Consider the following 26,869-nt stretch of genomic DNA (forward strand, 5'->3'; position numbering starts at 1 on the left):
CTCGTGTTTGCAATGCATTTTTAGTTTCTCCTACATATTTGTGATTAGATGGACCTGATATGTATACAAACTAAGCTTCGCCTTCAAACAGGAAACTGTATTTTCTTACATTGTCCCCATCTGAGGACAAAATCATGTCCTCAAATGGGGCCAATTGGTTTATTTTACAGCATAACACAACAAAGTCAGCATGGCTTAACAAAGTATACACACATAAAGCTAAAAAAAAAAAATATGAGAATGTATAACAGAATTTTGATCTGTACATCTGCAGGTCTTTAAAAAAATTACTTAGTTATTATGACTATAATCAGTGTCATGCGTTAATTAAAAAATAAGATTACCAAAATGACAGGTGTATAAATAATGCAGACATCCTGAGGCTTTCACAGTAGTAAAATCATATTTTGCATGATTGAGTGAGAGAAGCTGCACCGACTTTATATTCAGACGAGTAACTCAGTGGACAGTTTGTTCATCGGAGTGTGAGTGAACACTGATTGAGCGAGTATGTGAAAAATGCTACTTTACATTAGTTTCACCAAATTGATTCAACACAATAAACAAACATCATAACAAGGCCTGTGTGTGGGAGAGGGATGTGCTACTTTAGAGGAGCAAACATTACGTTACACCAGCCAAATTAAAGGGAATTTATTTGATGTTTCTGCTTGTCTAAATAGAACAGAAGAACCTCATCTGTCTGTACTGTGGAAAAAAACACATTATCCACTAAAAACCCATTTGGTTTTGTGTTCAGTCTTGGCTGAAATGTGCAGTGCGCATGAATAAGCTAAATAGTTTGAGTTTTCATGGTAAAAATCTTACCAAATAGCAGGCTTCTGCTCTTTTTGAGTCACAGGAGGGCAGTAATCTGTATGTTTACACCTCTGTGATGAACAGATCTCATCTTCTCAGACATGAACATTAGCAAAGCTAATGAGCAACAAGCATTTATGATTTAGTTTTTTTGTAGCTTTAGTTTAGCTTAGCCACAATAAGGTCATTTTCAGTTTGTTCATAGTGATGATGGAAAGATGGACAGGCCTTGGTTTGATTTACTCCATATCTGAAATACTAAATTACATAACCAGATGTTGATACTAATGCTAAATAAAAGTAGGTTGATATATCAAAATGCCAGGCATGTCACCTACAGTGTTTTGGTTTTTTTTGTATATACATAAAGATTGCTGCATTTTTCTTCCTGCATTTCATGGTTAGTTCTTCACATGCTTTTCTGGGAAATGGCCATGTTGGCACATGTATAGTTAATTATTTACAGCATTGATAAACAGTAAGCCATCTATAAAGCAGACTGAAGACTCAGTTATGCAGTTGTCTTATTTGCTTTGTGTGCACAACCTGTCTTGTGACTAAGTGCTGAGGAACCATGAGTTCAGTCAGCTAAACAAAGTCCGCACTGTTTCTTTTTTTTTTAGCCAACTCTAGTCTATCTGTGCATTATGAGGCTTAAATGAAAGAGTACTCAAAATGCCACAGATTTCTGCTGTGTTTAACATGCAGGGAATAAATATGCTCTGCTGAGATAAAATATCCCCAGATTATTTACCCTGTATAACTGACCCTATACCTAACCCTGAACATCTAACATTAAAAAGGCAAAATCAGTAGCACGCGTTGAGTGTACACATTCTGATACTTGATAGTAATCAAGATAAATCAGTGGCAACCTCTAAGCCACACAAATATCATCACAGCTTTGTGTGTGTGTGTGTGTGTGTGTGTGTGTGTGTGTGTGTGTGTGTGTGTGTGTGTGTGTGTGTGTGTGTGTGTGTGTGTGTGTGTGTGTGTGTGTGTTTGTATATAAGAGAGATATTGTGTGAAAAGTGGCAGCTGTGCTCTGAATGCTTCAGCTGGAGAAAGGCCTCCACTGTCTACTGACACAGCTGAGCTCAGCTTATAAAGCTCTACAATGCACATGGTGTGTGTGTGTGTGTGTGTGTTTCCTTTAACATCTCACCGTTAGCCGTTGTTTGTAATCCGTTATTAATGCTGCAGAGTAGAGATCCGCTTTTAAGTAGACCCACATGCACACTTACACCTACAAAAAAGCGTCCCTGGAACTGTTGGAGAGTAATTTATTACTCAAGAACTAATCAGCAGAGCTTCTGAAGAGAGCTGTCGAGGGTGCTTGAATGCACACTTATAGTTCATAAGTCGTGTCTGTAATCACCCTCCTGCCTGAATCTTTGCTTCACATAGTTTTATGCGTAGCAACAAGATGCTTCAAACAACAGCTGTAAATTTTTTGTTTAAAACTTGGTTTAAAAATGTCTATAGTTTGTTTTTTTCCAATAAAAAGTTAAATTAACATAATGAGGTTAAAAACAAAATCATAATTCTTTGAATATGGAAGTGCATTACCCTCTTTATAAAATCCACTTGTTAATTAAGGCTCCAGTCATGCAGACTAATAGGCTAGTTGGCAACCACCCCAGCAGCCTTCAGGTGCTGGAGAAAAATGTGTGCAGATTTCCACAAATCACCCGAAGTTTTCAAGATGTTTGGAAGATGTCGACTTGTCCGCAAACACTTGTTAACTAACCACCGAAGGGTGCTGAAACTCACATGCACTTACATGTACAACACAAACTGGAATGTTTGCCTTAACTCTGCAGCCGACGTGTTTCATAAGGTACAACTTTGTCAGGTTGACGGGGGGGTCACCAACCAGTCTCTAGGCCTGTGTGACTGGAGCCTAATTTATGACTGGTTTGGCCCATTCAGCTGAGATTTTAAGTTGAGGGAGAATGAGGGTCCTAGCTTACCTGAGTTAAATTTTGCCAAGCTCATCTTGAAAGTTGACATCTTGTGCACCTCTGGATGGTTTCTGCATCTGCACACTGGATCTCCTTTAAAAGAAAAAGAAAAAAAAAACAAAAACAGCTCTTTAACTTAAATTTCATTTTGGACTGTAGGACGAAGTCGCAGGGAGGAAAATCAGTGGAGGGCAGATGGTGGTGAGCGAGGATTGTGTTGGCATGGCCAAAAAAAACATATTGCTGACACACACTGCAAATCATCTGGCATGACAATCATGCTCTTGATTACAGCTGTTTGGTCTCTGCATTCATAGAGCGAGAGACGCAGTCCTTATCGTGATCCTCCTGAAATTGATGGTTGTTGTCAACCACCAGTTTAAAGTTAATGGTGAAATTGCAGCAATCAGCTAAATTTAAATCAATTCAGGTTTTGGAGGTAGAGCAGACCTGGCCTTTTATAGTGAATGCTTGCTTGCTGTAGAGAATAAAAGCTGAGCTGCTGTTAGTTGCAGATCGCATGTTGGCATGCAGAGCTAGAAAGTGGGATATACATATGTGGATATAGTTTCTTCAGCAGCCCAACGTTTCGATTTAGGTGTGAATTTCCACAGAGAAAGTGTTACAGGGATCATGGGCATCCATATTGTGTGTTTTGCACCCCTAGAGCAGCTACATTAAAATAGCCAAAATCTGATGGTCTGTTTTGACTCTGAGTTGGCCATTATTATAATTCAATTTCACAGATGGATGAAGCAAAACATTTTGTTTCCTGTGTTTGAATAGTTGCAATGACTGTTAAGCCAAGCTCCAACTGCAATCGTTCTTTGAGGTCATTACTTTTGAAAGTAGGACTACCACTCAACTGAAGCAAAATCTGCCTTTTTAGGCACCATAACATATGTTATATCATAACTGATGAGCTGCTCTCCTTTTTTAAAAAATATTGAAATACCGGCTGACATTATCCAGGTGAATTAAATGTAGACCAAGAGATTAAAGGTGATCTGCAAGACAAGACTTATTACGTGTACTTTTTCCTAATGGACTCATAACAGGTGGCACATAGATTTTGTGTGCACCTCAGTTCAGTAAAAAAAAGCATTTCAGTGGTGTTATAATAAATACCAAAAATAAATGATATATGCCGGGAATGCTTGCAAAAACTCTCAGGTATGGAGTATTCACTGTCCGTTAAAACAAGGAGTATAACAGATTGTGCAGCCCCCTGTGCATTTCTGCTCCTGTCACTTAGGGTTACCTGTTGTGTTCAGGTATTGCTGCTAAGCATTAATGCACCTGCTCATTGACCATAGTAATCTCCCAGCCTTCAAATTTATTTCTGAGTAAGGATGCAAGTAGAAATTTTGCTTTGGTGTCAAGTTGATGGAAAATTTCAGAAAACGTGACAAAAAAGCACCATTTTTTCCCCCTAATTAATAGTACATGTTGAAGTGCTTATGTTGAATTGCATACACATTATATCGAGTGCCACAGCGTAAATCAAAGGTAAGCGCAAAAGTAGCCTATGTAGTGTTTTCCCTGGAAATTTTACATAGAAGTATAACATGACTGCTTAACACTTTAGTTTAACAAAAATTTAGCTTAACCTTGTAACTCCTCAGAAGCTGCACAATATTACGTATTAAATTGAAATTGAAAACTATTTTGTCTCGGGTCTCGCCCTCCTTTTCCACAGTGTAACATCAGCAGTTTCCATCCACTGTTTGCCTTCTTGTCATATGAAGTGCAGCTAGCGAGTGCTCCACCCATGCTTGATGGAGTCACTTGTTGACTTTCAGGTCACATATCACCAGCTCCTAGTATCTCCTCCTTGTGTGGAGTCATAGTCTGTTTGTACTGTGTGCTTTTACCTCAAGTGGTGAAACAGGCTTGTGGTTTCCACCTTTAGCGGGAACAGTTTTCTTGTGTAATTTGCAAATGCTGTTTGTTGTTGGCGGTTGTTGAAGTAGCTCTCTTTTTAGGTACTAAATCATCAGTGAGCTTTCACTCTCAGACATGCCTGGTCTTGTATCGTTGATGAGCACGCTAGGGAACATAAGTGCATGCGGTCACTATGCCATTGATGTCACAACACGTTTATTGTGTAAAAATTTATGCTAATATTGTTGTGGAAAGTATGATATGGCACAGCCCTACCTGCTAACCATATTTCCATCTAGAATCCTTTTTACTTGTTTTACAAAACAATAATAATAAAAAAAATAAATAAAAGGAAACTGAAGCCAGGTAGGTACAACAAAATAAAGCAAATATGTACCTGCACAAAATGAGAGAGTAAGAAATCTTTTGCTTAGCATTTGTGAATAACTTCTTGCTCTAAAGATGTGGAAAAAAAGACATAAAGCAAGGCCAAATTAAAAAAAATAAAATAAATAAATCTGAGCCAGCTCAGCTTCACCCAGCCATTTAGATTCAGGATGTAAATGCCACACTGAATTGCTATTCATTACATCTGAATGACTGCAGCCTTCATGATATATATATATATATATATATATATATATATATATATATATATATATATATATATATATATAGGAAGCTGATGGTAATCCCCTTATGTGCTGCTCCTTGACCCTCATCTTGGGATGTCAGTCCTTACACCTCACTATTGTTTTACTCATAATCCGTACATGAGCTCAGAATTTTTACATTTATTTTTTCAATGTAGTATGTTATCCTAATCTTTTTATTATTATATTTCACCACCTCCTAATGCAATTCCAGACCTCATAAATTACACAGATAAGCCCAGTAGCAGGCTGCAGCTGCTGGCTGTTCAACAGCCATTATTCAAGCTACAGTGACTAGAAGAGGTGGTGCTTATAGCCCCCCCTCCCCCTCCGCACACACACGTACACACACAGCGGTGTCTGCCGTCTCCTCATACGCACTGCTCCCTTTTCTTCGTCCAAACGCTCGCCACTCTCTTAAGCAAGCTCAGCGGCTTTCTTGAACGTCCACTCATTCAAGCCTGCTCGTATGTGCAGCCCTCCTCCTCTGTCCTCATCTAGTTATGCACACATGGACGCTTTATCTTACTCATGCACGCCCCTCTCCTGCTTTGCCCACTTCAAACCAAAATCACTCTTTTTGTCTTTTTGTCTCCTACACATGCACAGTCCAGCTCTCCCATTCTCTTCTCTTTCTCTCCCTCTTTCTCTCCTCCCTCTTTCTCTATCTCTCTCTCTCTCTCTCATACGCACACCCCTCCTCCCTGTATTAGTGCAAAGTAGAGCAAGAGCAAGGAATCACTCGTTCATTTTTTTAGCGGCTGCTGTCTTGCTCTGTCTTCTTCGGGCTGCACAGAAGGAGAGGGAGGGTTTTGGGGGGGTTTTGTTGTTGCTTCCATCCTTTCTGGGTTTGTCTGCCCTTCAAGGAGGGGGGAGAACGAGTGACACAGGGGGCAAGACAGGAAGATAAAGAGTGGGAGACAGGAGGAGAAGCAGGGCTCTCCCTTCATCCATCAGGCTTAGAACAAGGGGCTGAAGAAAAAGAGGGGTAACAGCAGGGCAAGGGGAACCGGACGAGAGGGAAGGAGGCGCCATGGGTCAACTGTGCTGCTTCCCTTTCTCCCAAGCCGAGGAGAAAATTAGTAAGTGCCTCCTGCTCCCGTCTCCATGCGTGGGTGTGTGTTGTTGGAGAAACCAATCAGACTGATATACTCAGTGGTGCTGCTTTTTGGAAAAGACTGCATGTGTGCAGTGTAGGAAGATACTGCACACGGTGTGTGTGTGTGTGTGTGCGTGTGTGCGTGTGCGTGTGGTGCTTTGTGTCAGCTCTCTCAGTGTGTGTGCACAGCTACATACATGTCAGTGTGTGACCTACACATGGACAAGGAGTGTTTTGTGAAAGAGTAGCACCATGTCATTCCATTCGTGTGCAGGCTAGTGTTGTATATGCTTAAGCATTTGTAGATGAGTGGTCATATTTCAGCTGTGTAATTCAGTGTCATTGCTGTGTAATCAATTAGTGGCCGAGCAGAGCCACAAAGCAGTGACAGCTTCAGATGAAACGGCCTTGTTGCTGATAAGAGCAAATTGTATCTGTGGAAGAATGTTCTTTAACATCGAACTGATTAGATTAGCCTAAAGAATTTAAAGCTGCTCTTTTACAGTAAAATCTGTATTCAGATTTTTTTTTAAATTTTTTTATGAAAACACACTGAGTGTATACTTGGAAGTTTAAGAACCCCAGCTGAGTACTTTTCCTGGCTTTTTGTATTAGTGTTTTTTGGTGTTTTACACTAATGTGTTGCTCAGCACATTAATGTAAAACTGACAGCAGGTTGTTAATCGCATGTACATTCTTTTGCACACAAGCCAAACAGAACAGGGCCGCACTATAATTATCAGTGGTCAAAAACTACACCAAGTACCTATTATTATATAATACACCAGTGGTCTTTAATAAAAAAATGTAATTATTAGAGAAATGAACAACCTATATCTATAACTTTTTATATTTCTTATTCGGTCATTTAGTAACTGCTGCTGTTTTGCTTTACCATAATGGACTGTAAGCTAAAGATCCCTTCCAACTGACATAGTTTTTCAGTAATGTGCACTTGTTAAAGTTCCTTGAAGTTAAATCTACTCATTCTCCTTCACAACTGTTCTAAAATATTTACCTTTACACTTTTGTTTGACGCTCGATGCCTGCTGTTTCACTGAAACTCGCAGTATACAGTCAGTATGTCGACTGGCTGAGCTACATTTTGGTCATAATTGGCTCTGCAATTGTAGTAATGCCACAGTGTCACTGTTGTACGTGCACATCTTGAACTCAGATTCAAAATGGGCATAAAGAAAGTTTCAACCTTCAGCAGATAAATATGAAAATTTTCATCTCACAGTCAAGGTCTGCAAGTCATGCTGCGTAGTGAAGGTCAAATATCCGACTGAGGGAACAATAAGCAAAACATTGCGAGTGGAGGGAGGGGCAGCTGCAAAATAACTTATAAATTACTTTTGGGTTATCAGTCTACACTTGTTTGGTCATCACATGGCACAGATTTGCCAGTTAATGATTTTTTTTTTTTCCGGAAGCGAGTTTTTCGAGCGTCTGTGTTATCTAATACACAGTGTTGCTGCACAATATCTGCGGTCGGCTAAATAAAACTTAAAATGAATAAATAGTGAAAGTCAGGGGACAAATTTTCCACTAAATGACAGCAACAGAAAGAGGCTGCTCTTCATCAGCTTACATGAAATTAAATGAGCTCCAGAGGATAATTATGGGAGCAGTTTGTGGTTTGATTGCAGCTTTCTCTCTCTTTGTTCTGCAGGAGCCGTATTGTTAGTTCATTTAGGTTTTGGATGAATGTGCAGCTCAGTGTTGGTGCTGCTGCTGCATGTCATTGGATAAGAATTCAAATGGTTACTTACTTACTATGAAACATGGTAGCATTTTACCAGTGCTGATTTTAACAGTGTCAAACAGCGGTATTAAATGTCAATAATATCTGCCGTCTTAAACTGAACACAGATGCACTTTAACTGTACGCTGCCACATATAGATTAGCTATAGTTTGAGTTGGTTTAATGATTTCTCTGTAGCCTTTGGGAGGTAAAATTGGATTCATTACTCATTTGTCCCAGTTTGTAATGTAATTCCGCAAAGTGAAATTGATCTAATGTAGATGCTAATAGAAAAGCTTTTTTGTTTTTTTGTTGTTCTTTTTAAGGGTAGAAGATACAGCAGTCATGTGACTCTATAGATTCACGTGGCTGCTAACATGTTTCTTAGATTAATGATCAAACAGAGATACAAAGTAATAAAATGTTCCAGTGATTTATGGTGTGTTAAGGGTGCGTTTGTGTGTGCAGGCCTTACATGAGCTGTTGATCATGCTGATCGTTAGGTCATAAACACAGACTCTGACACCAGCTGAAATAGCACGTTTGAAAAAAAGGGTTTTGTGTGTGTGGGGTTGAACATGTTTTTTTTTTTGTTGTGTTTTGTTTTTTTGTATCACTACACTATTAAAAGCAGAAATATTAAACTGGGCTGAGTGCACTCTCCACCTCCTCCTCTCTGTTTTCTCCCCGATGTGTCTCTTGCTCTTTTCCCCGCTTGCAGCTGCATTGCTATAAACAGTCGAGCCACTGTGCCCTACTTCTGAGTGGAGAGAGAAGGATAGAGAAAAGGAAAGAGGCGATGCAGGGAATGAAATCCAATGAGGGGAAAAAGGAGGGATTGGGCTTAAAGAGAAATGGGAATATTGAGACAAAGGCAGAGGCAACTAGAGGAAGTGAACAAATGGGGGGGGGGGGGGGTGCGCTGCAGGGCAGATGCTACCCCTGTGATGTGGTGGCAGTTGCCCCCTTGTGAGCACACCAAGACACATGCGTAGTTGTGTGCCTGCTGTGTATCTGCGTGTGAATTTAACAGTGACCAACACGGTGGTGTTGGCTGTCACTGCTGGTAAAATTTACAAATTTGAAACAGATGAATTCATTTCTTTCTATGACCATAACTTTATAAAATATATATTATATAACAATTTATTAACAATATATTGTTCTGCTCATACAAAGCTGAGTGAGAGCTTTCTTTAAGTTCAAAAATGTGTTATGGTTGCTGTTTAGTTAAGTATTAATGAGCATATTGATAGCCTGGGGGTGGTAGAACTCCGTGCAAGGATGAATTGTGAAAAGATGAACTATATGTGGCACTAATCACTAGCTTAATCGAAATCCCATCATTTCTCCCTTTGTTCTATAAACTAACTTCCAGATTTTACTGAAATATACTCACCAGACACTTCATTGGGTACAGCTTGCTAGGGTTGGTCCTTCATAACAGCTTTAGTTCTTTATGGCATAGATTAAACAAACTGCTGGAAACATTCCTCAGACTTTGCTCCATATTAACATGACAGCATCACACAGCTGCTGCAGATTTGTCTGCTGCACTCTCCCGATCCACCACATCCCAAGGTGCTCTATTGCATTGAGATCTGGGGATTGTGGAGGTCATATGAGTACAATGAAATCATTGTCATGCTCAAGAAAGCAGGTTGAGATGATTTGAGGTCTGTGACGTGGTGTGGTTTTCCTGCTGGAAGCAGCCATCAGAAGATGGGTACAGTGTGGTCATAAAGGGATGGACATGGTCAGCAACAGTACTCAGGTACGCTGTGGTGTTTAAGCAATGCTCAGTTGGTACTGAGGGGCCCAAAGTGTAACATGAAACTATCTCCCACACCAACCAGCCTCAACGATTGATACAAGGTGGGATGGATCTATCCTCTCATGTTGTTTGCACTGCTTTCTGACCCTACTGTCTGAATGTTGCAGTAGAGACTGCAACAAGACTCATCAGAGCAGGCATTGTTTTTTCCAATCTTGCACTGTCCAATTTTGGTGAGCCCGTGTGAACCTTAGCCTCAGTTTTCTGTTGACAGGAGTGCTATCCAGTGTGGTCTTCTGCTGCTGGAGTCCATCTGTTTCACGGTTCAACAAGTTATGCATTCAGAGATGCGTGGCGAGTGGTTATTTGAGTTAAGCAGCATCTGTATCAGAAGGAATTAGCTTGGCGCACATCATTTTGAAGCTGGCAACTTGTTTGCAGGCATTCCAGGTTCCATTTGCCTAGTGTTGACCCTCTATGTGTTAACTACCGAGTTATATGTTAATCAGTGGTATCCTGTGCTCTCATTGGCAGTTGCTTCAGTCTGTTGCCTGGAAGTTGAGAAAAGTTTATTTCAGGTCCTATCCACTTCTTGTTGCCAGTGTTTATTTTGCCTCCAGTCACTTGAAGTCAGGGAATATCATTCACTGTGTGGTGTCTAGTCGCCCTGTCGCTGCACACAGCTTTCCTGTTGCCTTCCTCTCAGCTTGAAGCAGTCTGGCCATTCTCCTCTGACATCAGCAGGGCATTTTCACCCAGACAACTACTGCTCACTGGACAGTTTCTGTTTTTCAAACCATTCTCTGTAAACCCTAGAGATGGCCGTGTGGGGAAGATTCCAGCAGATCAGCAGTTTCTGAAATACCCAGAAACTGTTGTGCAACTGCTGGCACCAACAACCATGCCACATTCAAAGTTACTTTAATCACCTTTCTTCCCCATTCTGATGCTCAGTTTGAACTTCAGCAGATCACCTGACCACGTCTACATGCCTAAATGCATTGAGTTACTGCCCTGTGATTGCTTGATTAGATATTTCTATTATATAAAGTAAGTGTATATAAGGACTGTGGAGGCTTTCCTGGGAAGTATGATACAAAAATTGTGCTGAACAGATAATTATTGTGTAGAGGTGTCTAAACAGGCTGTTCATGAGCAGTTGTGTTCTCGCTCCCTCATATTTTCTTTTTTAAGAGGTCATGATTGTTTGGTCCACCTCTCTCTGCATGTTCTCCCGGTCTGCAGGCTCTGTGGTCAGAGTACTGATTAAAATTCACAGATGGTTCAAACACTTTAAAGAATTATTACTCAGAGTGCCATTTATTCAGCTTCACTGCTCCACTCCTGCCCTTTCATTGTGGTTAGTTTTTACTTAGCCTTTATTCAGACCCATATCCTGATTTCTTTTATGCTTCTAACAACAGCCAGATAAAGGTAAACTTTATTCCTCAGTGAGGGACATAGCATGCTTAAAACATGCTATCAGTAGTCACACAGCCTCTATATTGACATCTCTGTTGGCTGCTCACCTGCATGATCTGTAACAAGAGAGCAGAAATGACCTTGATTGGACATCTTCCCCTGGGTTTGCACAACTCTGACATCACAGAAGTGTTAAATATTCAGCTCTGCGTTTGCATTTGTGAGCTGTGCTGATGAAGTCAGCAGAGACCACGTATGGAAGAGGGGAAGCAAGTTCAGAACAAAGCTGAAGAGAAGAAAGAGATGCGGAGGGGGCATAAGGGAAGAGATACATGCAGTGCTGCTCAATTCATCCTCTTTCCCCGAGTCCGTCTTCTGTGCCAGGATGTCTTCTTTTATTCTGGTGCCTCTCTGGTTTCACTCCTTCTGGTTGCACGGAAAAGTTTGTGAATCCTTTGAACCTGCAGAGATTTCTGAGTTGATTACCCATAAGATGGGTTCAGATTTCTCATGTGTCCACAAAACATTATTCTAGTAGTATTTTGTGGCACTGAAATCATTGTTTACAAACTTGAAATATGCTGCAGTTTGTTTATGGAGACCAGGCCTTCTTCCTTAACACCATTCAGTGTTTTCCTTATGATAGACATGAACACAGACTAGACTTTGTTGGTCTGTGCACATGCTGGGCTGCTGTCTTGGGTTCTTTTTTGACTCTTTCACCATTACGTCATGCTATTCATGTGATCCAAGTTGGATGCCCACTCTGAGGGAGAATAGCAACGGTCCTGAGTTTGATTTATTTCAAATTGAACATTAATTGATTAATCGAAGCTCCTTTTAACATTATCGTGTCATGGTTCACACCAACCAGCTTTTGTTAAGAAAATCCATCTTTGCATGCCTTTATTCATATAACCTATAATTGGAGCTCCTGATTCTGAGCAGCTTTTGGAGTTGTTTTAGTTGCTGTCAAATAGTTTGTCTATAATTGTTACTTGGGTAAGATCAGACCACATTTTATTAGTAAACAGTTCAGAAATTCTGGTAATGCCGAACCATTCAAAAACCTTCTCTTGCAGCTGTGTTATTAACATTGAAATAGTCCCATTCTTTCAAGACATGTAAGTATGTTTTTTTTAAGCGTGAACCTGACAGCCAATGACAGCTAAGTGAGCTTGGTCACTGAGCAGAAAAAGCCATTACTGAGTGCTGACTGCCTTTTCCCTCAAGTCACGTCCTGATACTAAGGAGTGAGTCAGAGCTGGGTTTAAATTACACCACACATGTCCAAAGCATGGCCTGAGGGACCTGGGGAGTAAGTTTTTGCTATATGAAGACAGCACAGTTTTTTTGTTTTTTTTTTTAAAGGCGCAATCAATACGTGATGTTCATTTCTTCAATGCCTTGTTCCCCCCACTGCTTGATTGTCTGACTGGATTGCAGCCAGCGTCTCTGTCCCGACGCCGTTTAAGCTCAACGATTTCAAAGATGAGGGGTGGACATGTGACACCAACTCACAGCTTGTTATGCTGCTTTAAATTAGCCAAAAGATGTGATGTTTATTCACGCCAGAGTGAAAGACCAAAAGATGTCTTGTTTTCCATTCACAGTAGGACGGCCGGACTGTTTGATGTACAGTCGAACTGAGTTCACAGGCGCCCCACGTGCCCAGCACCACAGCTTTAATATCTGCTTCCAGTGTCAGACCCGCAAGCCAAATCTTAAAACATCATGTGCCAGACTTTTTCCAGCAGCAGTGCTGAAACCGTTATCTTTTTTCGTTTTCAGTCACATGGCTTAATGGAGGCAGCGCTGGTCTTTTGGTCAGTAAGACTTTGGGTTAGATATTCATAGTTACTGGATCCCCTGACAAAGAAGCACATTCTGCTTTGGTTGCTTTGGTTTTATCATTACATTTACTTAGACAGTCAAACTGTCGCAGCTCCGCCTTCCTTTCTTTATGCCAGATGTTCATTTAATTGAATTATTCTCACTGAGCCTGTGATATCCAGATCCTGTTCAGCATGTTCTATATTGTATGTCTTGTTAAAATACTAAGGAAATGGTTTGAATCATTGCTGCCTAATACAATTAAGAACATATTTTGTTCAAGTATTAAATGGATGACCACAGTATTAAAGCTGCCACGGTTTTGAAAAGTCAAGTTTGAAAAATTTGAACTACGATGTAAGTTACTGAAGTGATTTCAGTTATATTGCCACTGAGTGAGGCTGCCCCTTTTTGCTAAATCATCAGCCATTATTGGTTATTTTGCTATCTATGAACCCACAGCACTTTATACACTACTGATTCTGTGCAGTAATTGTGCAGTCAGCATGGCTTCGCTCACCACCATCCGTCTCCATTTTTAGTTTATTAGCTCAGTTTACTGACCGGCGTGCTAGTCAAAAAGCTTACTTTAAAAAATTTTTTTTAAAAGTCTGTTAGAGAAATTTGAAATGGAATAAAATTCTGATAACACTTTATGTATTGCCGTGATTTTTTTTTTTTTAAATCTCAAATTATTATTTTTATTTGGAATTTTATGAAAACAGATTAGTAGGCCCCTCTTTAAGTCATCATCGTCCTCGTGTTGTTTTGAAGGCATGAGAGTGAAAATAGAACTTGAATGCTGTTCCCTGTAAGCAAAGGAATTTATCAGCCATGAAATTGTCATCACTGCGCTGGTGGAGACAAACAGACTTGCACACATCTGGGCACCAACACCCTGTATCCCATTATTCTGACACAAGGGAGAGAGAGTCAGAAATGTAATTAGTTTCTTCTGTTGCAGGATTCACAAAATACTGGAAAATTAGGCCACATCAGGACTTCAGGACTTGCTGTACAGAGTTGCAAAATTATCCTCAGTGATAAAACTTTATTTTTAGAGCTACTTGAGGGGGACAGTGGGCACTACAGGCCTGTGAGCCCCTCTCCAGGATCACAGTGAGGTTCATAAATCTGAGTTAATATCGACAAGCAAATGTTTAATCAAATGGATTAATACTGTGCTCTGTTTGTTTTGCAGCATGCATTTAGGGAGTGCCTTTGTTTGCATTTTGAGAAGCCAAATAATCTACTTGGTGCTTATTAATAACAGTCTGTGAACAGCTTATCCTTAGTAAGTCTGTAACCAGGATATGAGCTGGTGAGACTCAAAGCATAAGTGTGCTGCACTCTGCTGCAGTCAGAATCATAAGTATGGCAAAGTTTCTGGTGTATTTCTCAGCAAGCTGTCAGTGCTCTGTACCCCAGCCCATCCCCGCACAGCCTACAAACCCCCGCTGGCCTCTTCTTTTTCAACCTCGGCTTTCTCTCCGTCTTTGTCCTCACGTACACCCAGTTCAGTCTTCCCTGCTTTTTCTCATTTGAACCTCCACAGATATTCTTACCCTCCTCCTCCTAAAGTCATGTACTAAAGAAGAAGCTTTCATTTTTTTAGTCTTTTCTACATTATTAGATGACTATGAACTTCTTCTGTTTTCCCAGTTGTTTGTGGATGCTGAAGTCGGGGCACATAGTCATGATACAGCAAGCCCTTCCTCTAGGGCCCAACAATCCTCCTCTCCTCCTCCTCCTCCTTTTTATTTACCCGTACCTTTCATCCTCCTTCTGCAGATATGCTGCTTTAATGTTCTGCCTAAACCCCTGCGAGAGCTTTCAAAAATAATCAGCTGATTCAAAATAAAAGGAGTTTATTTGTAACAGCAGATTTTTAGTTTGCAACCACAATCCAGTAAATTTGATTCACTTTTGATGCTGCAGGTAGTGCCTCTGCATAGCTGGTCCAAAATCATTTCTAGTTTGGACTTAGTAAAATATCCATCCATGCATCCATCCATGCCAGATTTCAACAGAATCCTGCAAGTGTTTCTCTTGAAGAAGAAGCTGTTAAAACTAAGATAAATATGTAAGGGAATGTGGTGAAGAACACTTGAAGTAATGGTGTTTAAAGGTCCCTTCAAAGGATAACATAACTTACAGCAGAGTGGTGACTTTGAGCAGACACACACTGTCACTTGACATTGTACAGACTCAAAGCTGGCTGCCAGTCTATGGTCAAAATCCCAGACATAGCATCTGTACACCGAGAACCTTTCAACCTTTAGCTCTCAGAGCAGGTATAAAACCTGGCACACATTAGAGACTGAGAGACATCCGGAGCATGTCAGAGAGGAACATATCAAGAACACCCAGCAGCTTTGGTGCTTTGAGCCATACGTTAACATCAGTACACTCACGGTAGAATGAGCTTTTCATTTGAAAACCTGAGTTTTTGAAAACCGCTCCACATATTTATGGTGTTTTACTTTAAACCATTTTTTCTATTGTTAATTCAATACATATTACAAAAAATAAATAAAGCATGAGGGTACTTCGTTGTGTGTTTGTGCCTCTGCACCAGCAACAGAATTGTGATTTTATACTTCTGTATGTACGTCCAGCCGTTCTGTTAATGTGAATGTGACATCGTAAACCAGTGGAGCTTCTTCCATTTTGGCACAGCTGTTCACATGGAGTCGGCAATGAACTTACTAGATTTTGTTTGTCAGTGGTGAGAGCACCTGTGGCCTCATGCCCATCCCATTCTTGCGAATATGACATCTCAGTAAGGGCTGGAAGGAATCTCATTACATCTAGAAAACCCAAGGATGAACTGATAAGCTTGTGGCTGTAAAAGATCAAGGGTCAGCTTTACTGTGAGATTAAAAGGTTTTGCAAAACCACTTTTTGGATAACTATGCAGTGACTCAGGAAAAGATTATAACCTGGGTTACTAATTAAATTACTTTCAGAGTCTTCACTACAACTTGACTGGTTGGAGGAGGCATAAAGGTGCGAGGTTTTAATTTAATAACTAACTGTAATGTTGTGATTCTAATTTGGATATGGATGAAATCAAGTCAAGTAAATATAGTTACAGTAAAATATATATATATCATTAGTTGCTTGTATAGTTCAGATATTTTAGCCTGGATCAAAGTAGAAGACCAGTGAAAACTGCCATCCTAGGGCTGGGCGATATGGACCAAAAATAATATCTTGATATTTTTTAGCTGTATGGCGATATACAATATATATCTCAATATTTTTTCTTCCCAAAATGTATAAACAAAAAGGTACTTGTGAATCAAAGCTACATGTCCCAAATGTCACACAGGCACTTTCATTAACATTCAGCTGTAGATGTACATGAGAAATTGCTCAAAAATAAACTATTGGCATATTTAAATAATAATGCTCCTCAAATAAATTAATGCTTTTTCCCTCCATAACAGAAGACTCACAGTTGTGCTATTAAAATGTAAACAGAAATGATACAGAGCAAAAATAGCAAAAGGCTGACTTATTCTTTAAAAAGCAAGTCTCCAGTGAAGTAGACTTCACCAAGTGCTTCCCCCTGTGTGTACTCCTGCACATCTAGTACTGTGCAAATAGCAAAACATGTAAACAGACTGAATGAACAAAAACCCATCCTTCAGTCAGCAGGGTTCTAGCTAGCTCAGTAAATCCATAGACATATGTGCTGATGTATGACAGCAACGGGCCCACCCGCTCAGTGCGGCGTCTGTATCCGCCGGCTGCATCACGAGCACACAAAAAAGACCCACTTCCGCTATTAAGGTCACGTGACTTACGGTACAAACCAACTTCCACTGTAATGTTGTGGTATGGCGGCGACCTCTTGCCTGAAGCCAGGTACTCTTGGGGGACCGGGCGATGCCAAAGCGTACAAACGGATGCAGTAAGAAGGCTGTACGTACACAAAACGTGGCGACAGTGAAGGATTTCAAGTTTCCAAAAGTCGCCGACATCACTGGAAAAAGTTGCTAAATTTGTCGCTTTTCGGAAAGAAAGTTGCCAGTGGGGTCTTTAGGGTGGAGCGGTGAGGGAGAGAGGCGGGGCGGTGTGAAGCTGTGCAGAGACAAACTGGGAGAAGAGAAAGGAGAACTGGTGGATCTACAAGTATGATTGTAATGCGACATAGACTATATTGATATAAATGATATTGTCTCGTCTTATATCGCGTATGTAAATATATATCAATATAGTAATGTAGTAATGTACATTTGCTATACATTATTACATTATTTAAATAAAGATAAAGCTGTTGGACAGTAAACACATTTCCTGTACTGGACTCACTTTCACTGCAGGTTTAATCAGAATTTATTATCTGGCTAGCTCGGTTTCATCACATGGTCTCAGAGATTTTATATATTTTAAACCTCTGAGGTCTAGTCATCAGTTTTTTTTTCCTTTCTACAGTCAAGTCTAAGATCTAAAGAAGCTGAGGAAGAAAAGTTAAATTGGTTTGGGAGAAGAGGATACTTAAAGTTTAAAAAACAGGTGGAAAGTCGGTACAACCTCCTTTTGCTGTTAAAAGTGTCTGTCTGGTTCTCATCACTGTCACCATGACAACACAGCCAGCGCAAAAAAAAAAAAAAAAAAAGGTAAAGAGAGGGAGAGAAAGAGGAACAAATGTTTGAATAAAGAGAGGGCGAGGTTAGAGAAGGCAAAAACAGAAGCAGAGAGGGGATAGGATACAATACATATGTAAGAATTTGTAAGATACTGTTGAGGATGTGTGTGTGTGTGTGAGAGACAGAGATAAGTTGAAAGAGTGAGAGTCATGTGTCTGTCAGCCTTGTTGCTGTGCAGTCAGTTTATCCGCAGTTTGAAAAGCTTATCTGTTTCTGTGTTAGTGTGCGTGTGGGTGAGAAACAGGTACAGAGGATGGCTTTACTGCCATCATAAAGGCCGTCATTTTGACAGGTCAAGATTGAATAGGCAGATAGAAACGCGCAGCCACATTAACAGATACAGACACAGACGAGACCTTTGACAAGTGAGATGAAACCTGCTTACGTAAGGCTGACATTAAAAGCAATATTTTCTGGGTGTTCTTAGCAACAGAAGGAACTCAGGAAGTGCAAAATGAGGGATCGAATCCTCTCCTGTGTCATATCTTGTCCAGTGTTTTATTTTCTGAAGTGCAGCCTTATCTGAAACGCATTCAGTTTCAAAGCTTCTGCTATGCAACAGATTTATTTTAAAAGTTACTTTTACAAGATGAAGCCATGTCCATTGTACTGTGCCCTGATTTCTTTCTCCAGCTTTGTGTCCAGCCCCCAAAACTACACACCTGCCCCTTCTATTTTTTTTCTAATGCAGTCTTTGGCAGTATGACTCAGTGGGTTTGGTTAACAGTATTGCCTTCACAGTATTTCTGCATCCTTTTCAGACTTCATGTAGCCCAGGGGTCCAAAACTAATCTTTAAAATCACTGCTGTCTAGCCCTGAAAGTATCTCCCTCGTGGTAACAGACAAAGAGGCTTTTACACCGGTGCTGTTTGGAGAGTGTGCGCAATCCCTGAGACACCAGAATATGTCTACTTTGTTTGTTTATGCTTATTTAATATTTGATGTTTGTGCTTGTGTTGCAGATTTGGTTCAGACTCCAGTCCGTGCTAAACGTTCAAGTATGTGTCCTCCTCCTCCTGTCATATGTATACAATCAGAGTTAGAAGGGTTCATTTAAAATCTAATCTGCATCCGATTACAGGCTACAACTGCAATTACCCTAAGGCCACCATTTCCTGTGATCCCTCACAACAATCAAATTCAGGATGATTAATGGTGTGATTACTTCCAGCTCTGGAATAATCTCGAATTTATTGATTACAAAAGATGATCTTGTCATTTTTTGGTCTCCAAATCGTCTCTGTGATCTTTCTGAGTATTTTCACTAATATTGTTCTAATCCAATCACATACAATCTGATTCATCCTTATTAACTTAGCCTAAATGATCGAAGCAAAACCAGCTTCTGTCCTATTTAGAGCATCTGGGCAGGAAGTGATTAAGTAGGCTGTCCATTACTCGTGCTGCTGGGTTTCTTTGAGTTTGCATCCCCTCATTTGAGCCAGGAGCGCTACTGGGCCTTTCTTCAGTTGTTCATTCTGCACTCTAAAATAATAATCCTTGTTTATATTTTACATTATTCTATATTTACCTTTCACCAGCTTTGGTATTTGCTTACACATGTTTTATTCCAGGCATTCCTTCTGCATTATGAGTTCATCCCAACACACTGAATTGTTTTTAAATAAATAATTTAAACTGGGCTGAGACTTCTAGAAACTGATGGATGTGTAATGAGTTCAGCATGTTTACAAACTGCAGTCCAACTGTAAAACCACGTAAGGCCACAAATTCCACTACACTACACAAGGGCTGCCAGTGAAGGTCCTGCTTAATCCCAGTGATGCAGGCGTTGGAGGCTGGTCGGCGACCATGAGTCATAAGGGGAAAAATGTGTATTCCCCGGCTGGTTGGTGAGTGATTGCTGGATGTTGCTGGCAGTCAACATTAGTTGATTCGACTCGACTTAACTGTACTCGGTTCTTAGGGTTTTCCATCAGGTGGTGGTACCTGGTACCAAGTACTTTTTTAGTACCTACTTAGCCGGGGTTCCAGGCAAGCAGAGTCGAGCCGAAAATGTGACGTCAACGGATTGCAGACGTTGTTGTGCTTGGTGGCTGATGACAGAATCCAGAGGGAGTGCGACGGCACAACCATTTGTATGTTTGTGTCGCATACAAATGACATCACAGGACTCTCAGGCTACCTTGCTATAACGACCCCCACCCACTTTGAATGGAAAACGACTGTAACCGAGTCGAGCTGAGTCGATGCTAGGGAAAAAGAGGCTAAAGTGAAAATGCTTACAAAGAGGTATACAGTGCTGCACCAAAAAAACCTCCTTACAGAGTTGCCTGTAGTTTCCATGGGAGATACCGACTTGTCTCCTAACGCTCGCAAACTCCTCACTAAGTGGGGGCAACACCTTTTCTAAATTTTCATCTGCTGGTGACCAAAACAATCACAGGGAGGTTTTGGCGCAACACCCTCTTTGTGACCAATTTCACCTAGCGACTGTCGGCAACCACCTACCAACGGTTCAGGGAATACACATTTTTCCCTAGCGACTGGAGGTCGCAAGGGGGGGACGCAGACATGTCTCTAAGCCTGTGCGACTGAAACCTAAGCCATATTTGCCTCAATTAATTTGGGCAAATATGACTATTTGCTCCATATTGAATCACTTGAACATTTTTCATGTGATTTCTGAAGAGAAAACTGTTAGCTGGTGATCCCAGCAGAGTAATTGCTGAGGAATAGTCTTCTTGTCCTGTGGAGTAAATGTTGCAGTTCCTCATATACAGATATGATGTGTTTTGATGTGGTTGTAATTGCTACAGACTAAGCTGAGTTTATAAACCAGTTAGACCAAACATATTGAAATATGTTCATTCTAAAACAGTCTTATACAAAGCCTCAAGCATACAACCTAAAGGTTAGAAAAACATCCAACATCCACAGCACAGTTCACTTACTATCTTTAGATGATGCACCTTGTTGGTTGTTTGACTTTGACATGATCACACTTGACCTTTTTTTTGCTGTATGTTTTAACAAAATTCAGCCACGCCGTCAACTTCTTTGACACGGTCTCAGTTAGTTTGGAGCCAGCACTGCGTGCATTCTTTACAAACATTGAGCATTACTAAGTGTGACCCAGCAGTCTCCATTAGGGTCGGGTGAGTTCAAAGTTGTGAAAAAGCAATACGTTTTTAAAGCTCCCCGTTTTTCACAGGTAGTTCGTTTCTCACAAAGCAAAAAGTATTGTATCATTTCTGAAAAGCTCTCGAGGAAGCAGTTTTCTCCTTTTTCCATAAAGTAAAACCGGCGACTGTTGCACGAACTCTAGATGGACAGATTGTCGCAACCAGGCTCAAAAGCACATGACAAAAACAGGAAGCCCACATATAGTCTTTGGATGCTGTTTAAAAATGTTGTTTTAATTAAATAAAGTAAAGAAATCAAAGATTAGTATGACCACATTACAACCCTAGAGACTACAGCTTTAATGCTGTTTGGCACAGTTTAAATGAACTGCATGTTCTGCAGCTTCTGCATTGACTGACCAGTTTCTGACAGCAGAGAGGAAGACACGGCTGCACACATCTTAATGTTTGTTTTTAACCTCAGACTGTCGCCCACCAGGAAGTTGAGGAAGTGAAATGCAGAATATGTTCCTTGCACGCAAAAAAAAATTTGGTCCAGTTGCTGTTCATCAGATAAATCAGAAAGCAGTCATCAGTAACGAGCAGAGGTTTGTGGCAGTGAATGTGGGAGTTTTAAGAGTGGAGCAAAGACCAAAGCAGGGTGACGGTCACGTGATTTAAACGACTGTGCTCATTAGTGCCAGGAGCGCCCGTTTGCGCTGCTCAGAGCTGTGCCTGCAGTTTACTAAGAAAGGCATATTTATTGAATTGAGCCACTAAAACTGAGGGGAACATAGAAAAACAAACATCAGTCAGAGGTATGACTCACTCAAAGAGACAAGCAGGCAGGTAATCAAATAACATCCCAATACAACAACAGCAGCAGCAGCGCTTTGTAGAAATCACAACTCAATAAACCTCGAGTTACAAAAACAGAACATGTTGGGTTCAAACCTATTCATAGCAAAGCTGATGCAAGCACTTGGGGGAAGTTAAGTGGATGAGCGAGGAGCGACTGCCGGCTCGTTCTGATGAATCCTGGTTTCTGTTTGTCAGTCTGGACGTTTGGCATAAACAACATAAAACCACAGACGCACAATGCTCGTGTCATCGGAGCGTGGCGGAGGTGATATACACGTGACAGTAACTTATTCCAGTGGTCTGCATAATGGATTTCAGCACCCAGTCTGTCTTCAGTGACTGACACCACTGTATTATATTCTGTACAGAGGTCACCAGATGCAAGGTCAGCAGCACCTTGTTGTATTTATTATTCATTGGTATTCTAATTTAGGAGTCTGCAGTTTATAGAATTAGAAAAGAGAATGATTTTCATATAAAATGACTTACTGCGTGTGTGGTTTTCCACTCACGGCGAAGTCGAACAGAAGATAACTGAACAATTGACACAAGATCAGAACCTTTTTTATTTCACTGCATTGAAGGTTAATATAGAAAAGCAACAAAACAAAAATGAAAAAAAAAAAACAATTAGAACAGAACGTGGCACATGGCTGGTTTGAGACACAGCTGCTGGATGAAAACAACTGATGAGAATTGCAACGTTGTCATCCTTGTCTCACTCCTGCTGTATGTGCTGTCTCATTGTATAATGAATAATAGAGCACGGCGCTGATTTCAAATGAAACAAACCTATGGGCCCAGTGGGATTCTGTGGTAAAGAGGGTGAGCTTGCGAATCTTATGCCTGGCCTCAGTAATCAAAAGCTGGTGTGATTAGAGAGAGAGAGCGTGTGTGTGTGTGTGTGTGTGTGTGTGTGTGTGTGTGTGTGTGTGTGTGTGTGTAAGACTGGATGGTTGGGTGATTTTCTATTACTCTCTTTCTGAATGGCTTTCTTCTGGCTGTCCAGCCTGCAGCCTGTCTGCTTTGCTCTCTTTCTACATGAATTATTGACTGACCATCTCAGCGATTCTTCTGACCGGTGTCATGTCTAACTGGCGTCATTGTCTTTGTGTCTGCCATTTTGTCTGTAGCTCAACAAAACCGAAGGAGTGTTTTAAAGCGCTTTGGTATTCAACCCTAGAAGGACTGAAATTAATATCAGACTTCAGAGAATGGCTGCAAAACGGCTGTTTACGTCTTCTGTGACTATCCTCTCTGTAACGATCGCTTCTTTTCTATTGCGACATCAATCTGTTGTCACTGGGTTCAGTCTATGATAAGTGGAGAATACACCCAATTAATTATTGTCAGATTAATGGTTATTTTCTGTTTTCATCTTGAGCATATTGGAAAAAGAATGAAACAGGCCGTGCTTTCATAAAAAAGACAATCAGACACCACAGGAAGCAGCTCAGAGCCGCAATCAAATTTGCTGCCGAGGTAAATTTTACTATAGCTGAAAAACGAATTCCTGTCACATATGGTGAAGTGGAAGCTCAGATACAGCCATAAACACAGGCAACAAACAGCAGTTTGATGATGGGTTTGAACTTGTTACCTCTGTGTTTTTATTTTTGTACTCTATAGCGTAGCTTTGCATTATTCATGTTCAGATGATGACCATACTGGGGATATTGGATCTGTGTGGCATCATACAGATATAAGAATAGAAAAAAAACTTGGTGTTTAGCACCATCAGCTCACAGGGATTACTTGTACCTGCACTGGCCTCATTGTTTGAAAATGTAACATGTTTAATAGGAGCCTTGACCATTGTAACATATTTATAAATGACAGAAAATAATGAAAAGTATAAAAGAAAAATTAGAAAAGGTCACTCAGTGTTGTCAAAGGAGCAGGTTTTTGCATTCGTCTCTGTTATAATTGTGAGTGATGATGGACTTGATGTGCTCACGCACTTGTACTTTTTCTACCCAGGTGGGCGCCGCCGGTCTGAGCCAGATGAGGCAGAGCTGCTGAGGGTCAGCAAGCGACTGGTCGAGGATGCCGTCAATCGCGCCTTGCAACAGTACAAACAGGAAACGCTTCAGAACGGGGGTGGTCCTAATGCCGCGGCAGTAAAGCCCCCTGGAAATACTGAGGAAACTGCTACAAAGACGAACACTACAGCCAACTCCACCACAGTGAACAGGAAGTGACATCGTCCGACTGAGGCGCAGAGACTGAAAAACCAGCAGCCCGGACAACATCAGCCAGGCCTGGCCACGATATGAGAAGAGTCAGTAAGACCTGGGCACAAAGCTTGAACCAGCCAACCAGTCAGCCCACTTTGCTGACCAACCAACCCAGCTAGCCAGCCATGCTAGCCACCCGCCCACCTGACCTAGCTCAACACGATGCTAGTTAAATAGAAAATGTAGCTTGAGATCAACGCCAGGTTACCATCCTAACAGGCCAGCTAGCTTAGCCTGTTCCTTACCGCACTAACTCTGCTGTCCTACAGCTCACAGCAGGAGTATCGCCCCTCGTTCTGCACTCAGCTGGAGGAGGGGGTCTGTGTTTGCACGTCAAACCCACAACACAAATGTGAAGCACTCCTCGAGAGAGACACACATGCACATTTAAGGGTTCACTGTGACCTGTCATTGAAAAACTGCCCTTTTAGAATAAGACAAATGATGTTTTGTGCATAGTTTAGTTTACATTTTAAAATGAACTTCAGAGGGATTTCCCTCTGAAAAAGAAAAAAAAAAAAAGCCTTTTGCTGAAATGGTTTCAGGTGAAGAAAATATTTTACCCTCCTTTGAAGATAGAAGGATCACTCATGTGTTGATCTTTGTGGCTGAAGAGGATGTGTGACTGGCTGGATTCTTCAAACTTCAGTGTAAAACACGCTTCGGTATGCTGGACTTGAATCTGTGCAAGCTTCTGTTGTATTTGGCAGTTCACTTAAATGGATCTTATTTAAATTTCTAGCATTTTATTTTATGTTCTCCACGTCTGGCGGCATTCCCAGACTGCAGTTTGATACAGAAACTGACATACACCTCCCCCCACCCCCAGCCTTGCTGTAAGTGTCATATATTACTTTTGCATTAACAGAGTGAGGTCTACATCTGAGGTAGCACTGAGACAATCGTGGCGTTAACATGGATTCGCTTTGGAAACTGAGTGATGCCAGCTTTTGAGCAAAATCCTATAAATTGTCCTCCACTAAAAACACTAACTTTGGTGGATTGGGGATGCTCCTAATAAAATAGTATGCTTCAGCAAAATGTTACACTATGAGTTGCCAAGAACACATCTCCATTAATGCCAAAATCTTCATTATTAAATCCTTATTTTGATTTATATATGACACAGCTGTTAGATTAAAGTATTTATTTAATTGCTCACCTGCTTGTCTAATACGTCAGTGTGATTTTGTTTATTTCCCTGTGAAATGCATTTTTAAAGAGCAGTTTATTTAAAAGCCTGGGTGAGCCATTAAGTCTGTGGCACAGGCCTGGAGTCTGTTTGAGGCTCGGTGTTTTTGTTTTGTGGAATATTAATGCTGATCTGAGTAGTACTGTACGTGGAAGAGCAGTTAAAGCCAAGCAGTGACTGAGACGGTGATGCTGAGGTCGAGGAGGAGAACTCAGACGATCGCTGCTCACAGCTGAGAACCCCACAGCTCCTCATTTCACTGTCTTCCGTCAGTTTCTTCTTCTTTTTTTAAATGTAAGCTTGATAAGATAGGCCCTTGTTGCATTATGCTCATGAAATCCACCCATTGCTATTCAGAAATACATATTCACCTGTGTTGAGGTAAAGGAGATATTTTTTAAATTCCTGCAGGAAACGGCTGCAACGGTGATTATTTTATCTGTTTAGTTGCTTTGTGTTCCAGCTGAATATATTCCCTGTTAGAAAACACAATGTAATGTAAACAAAAAAAGAAGATGCTTGATTTCGGTTTGTATTTTGAAGGTGTACAAAGCACAAACTTTTGTAATTTATGTTTTTAATAACTGGCTTCAGATTTTACAGAGCAGGTATATACTGTTAGATCAAAGTGGCCTTCAGTCACTAAAACAAACTCGTGCGATTTGTGTGTTCCTGAAGGATTTTTTTTTTTCCCATTAATGGGTAGGTGGGTGATGGAGGCTAATTTTGCTGTCAGATTTGCCAAAGTCTCTTAAACATCAGCCTGAGGCTGAAGGGTTGGATTCTTGAGTTAAATGTTGAAACGTCCACCGTAAGACAGAAAATGTGTTATTGAAAGGTAAATCTGTGAAGAAGAGAAAAACAAGTGACTTTGATTTTCTGTTTGAGGATTAATTTCCCTTTAGTGCGAACAGGTGTGAGCTGGAAAATGCACTCATCCCTGTGAAACCTACTTAAGGCCTGTCACTGTGGGCTCACTGAAACGTCAATAAAGGAGGCGGGTGGGGTGGGGGGAGCCTGTCTTAAGGTGGACTTTGAACATTTTCTTTTCAATTTTTTTTTATTGTCACCAGATCCTTAAAATCTTCTTAAAATCCCCTTTAATACACAAGTTGGCCTGTTGGCCTGTTGATGTGTCTCTGAAAGCGTGGATGTGTTTGTCGGATGTTTGATCAGCAGTTCCCCCGAGAAATTCTTGTCCGTATCAATCATGGAAACCCGGAGCTGCGCGTGTGTGTGAGTGTGTGAGAACAACCATACAAATATGTCTTCTCTGTTTGCCTTTCCATGTCTCCACGTGTACGTCCGACTGAGTGGGTGTGTTGTTTGTACTGTGTTGTATATCTTGTCCTGCCATATTTGAACAATAAAACAGGATATGAGATTCAGAACTAATATCTTCTTATCTCGGTCTCTTGATTTCAGTCTGCGTGCGTGTGAAATGCCACAGTGGTTACAGATTGAGATTGTGTGTGTGTACATTATGAATAGAGTAAGAAAACAGTGGCCGGGCACTGCAGAATGACCAAGATCGTTGCACCCATGTGCAATGATCTTGCAGTCTAGTTGCCTTTGAAATGCTTGCTTCAAAGATGGGGAGCAGGTCTGCGACCACTCACTCAGTTGCCTTCTTCAAAG

At 40.8% G+C, this 26,869-nt stretch overlaps 1 protein-coding gene across 2 annotated transcripts in view; it reads left to right on the forward strand.

Moving 5' to 3' along the window:
• The window catches only part of akap7 (A-kinase anchoring protein 7), a 48,046-nt gene extending 21,420 nt beyond the window's left edge, over window positions 1-26,626 (forward strand). For both annotated transcript variants that reach the window (XM_030721390.1, XM_030721391.1), the window contains one exon: window positions 23,783-26,626. In XM_030721390.1, the coding sequence (XP_030577250.1) occupies window positions 23,783-24,003 (221 nt within the window). In that variant the 3' untranslated portion in view covers window positions 24,004-26,626. The remainder of the gene's footprint in view (window positions 1-23,782) is intronic.
• The last annotated feature ends 243 nt before the right edge of the window (window positions 26,627-26,869 follow it).

This window comes from Archocentrus centrarchus, chromosome 24, assembly GCF_007364275.1.
Source record: "Archocentrus centrarchus isolate MPI-CPG fArcCen1 chromosome 24, fArcCen1, whole genome shotgun sequence".
NCBI classification, from domain to species: domain Eukaryota; kingdom Metazoa; phylum Chordata; class Actinopteri; order Cichliformes; family Cichlidae; genus Archocentrus; species Archocentrus centrarchus.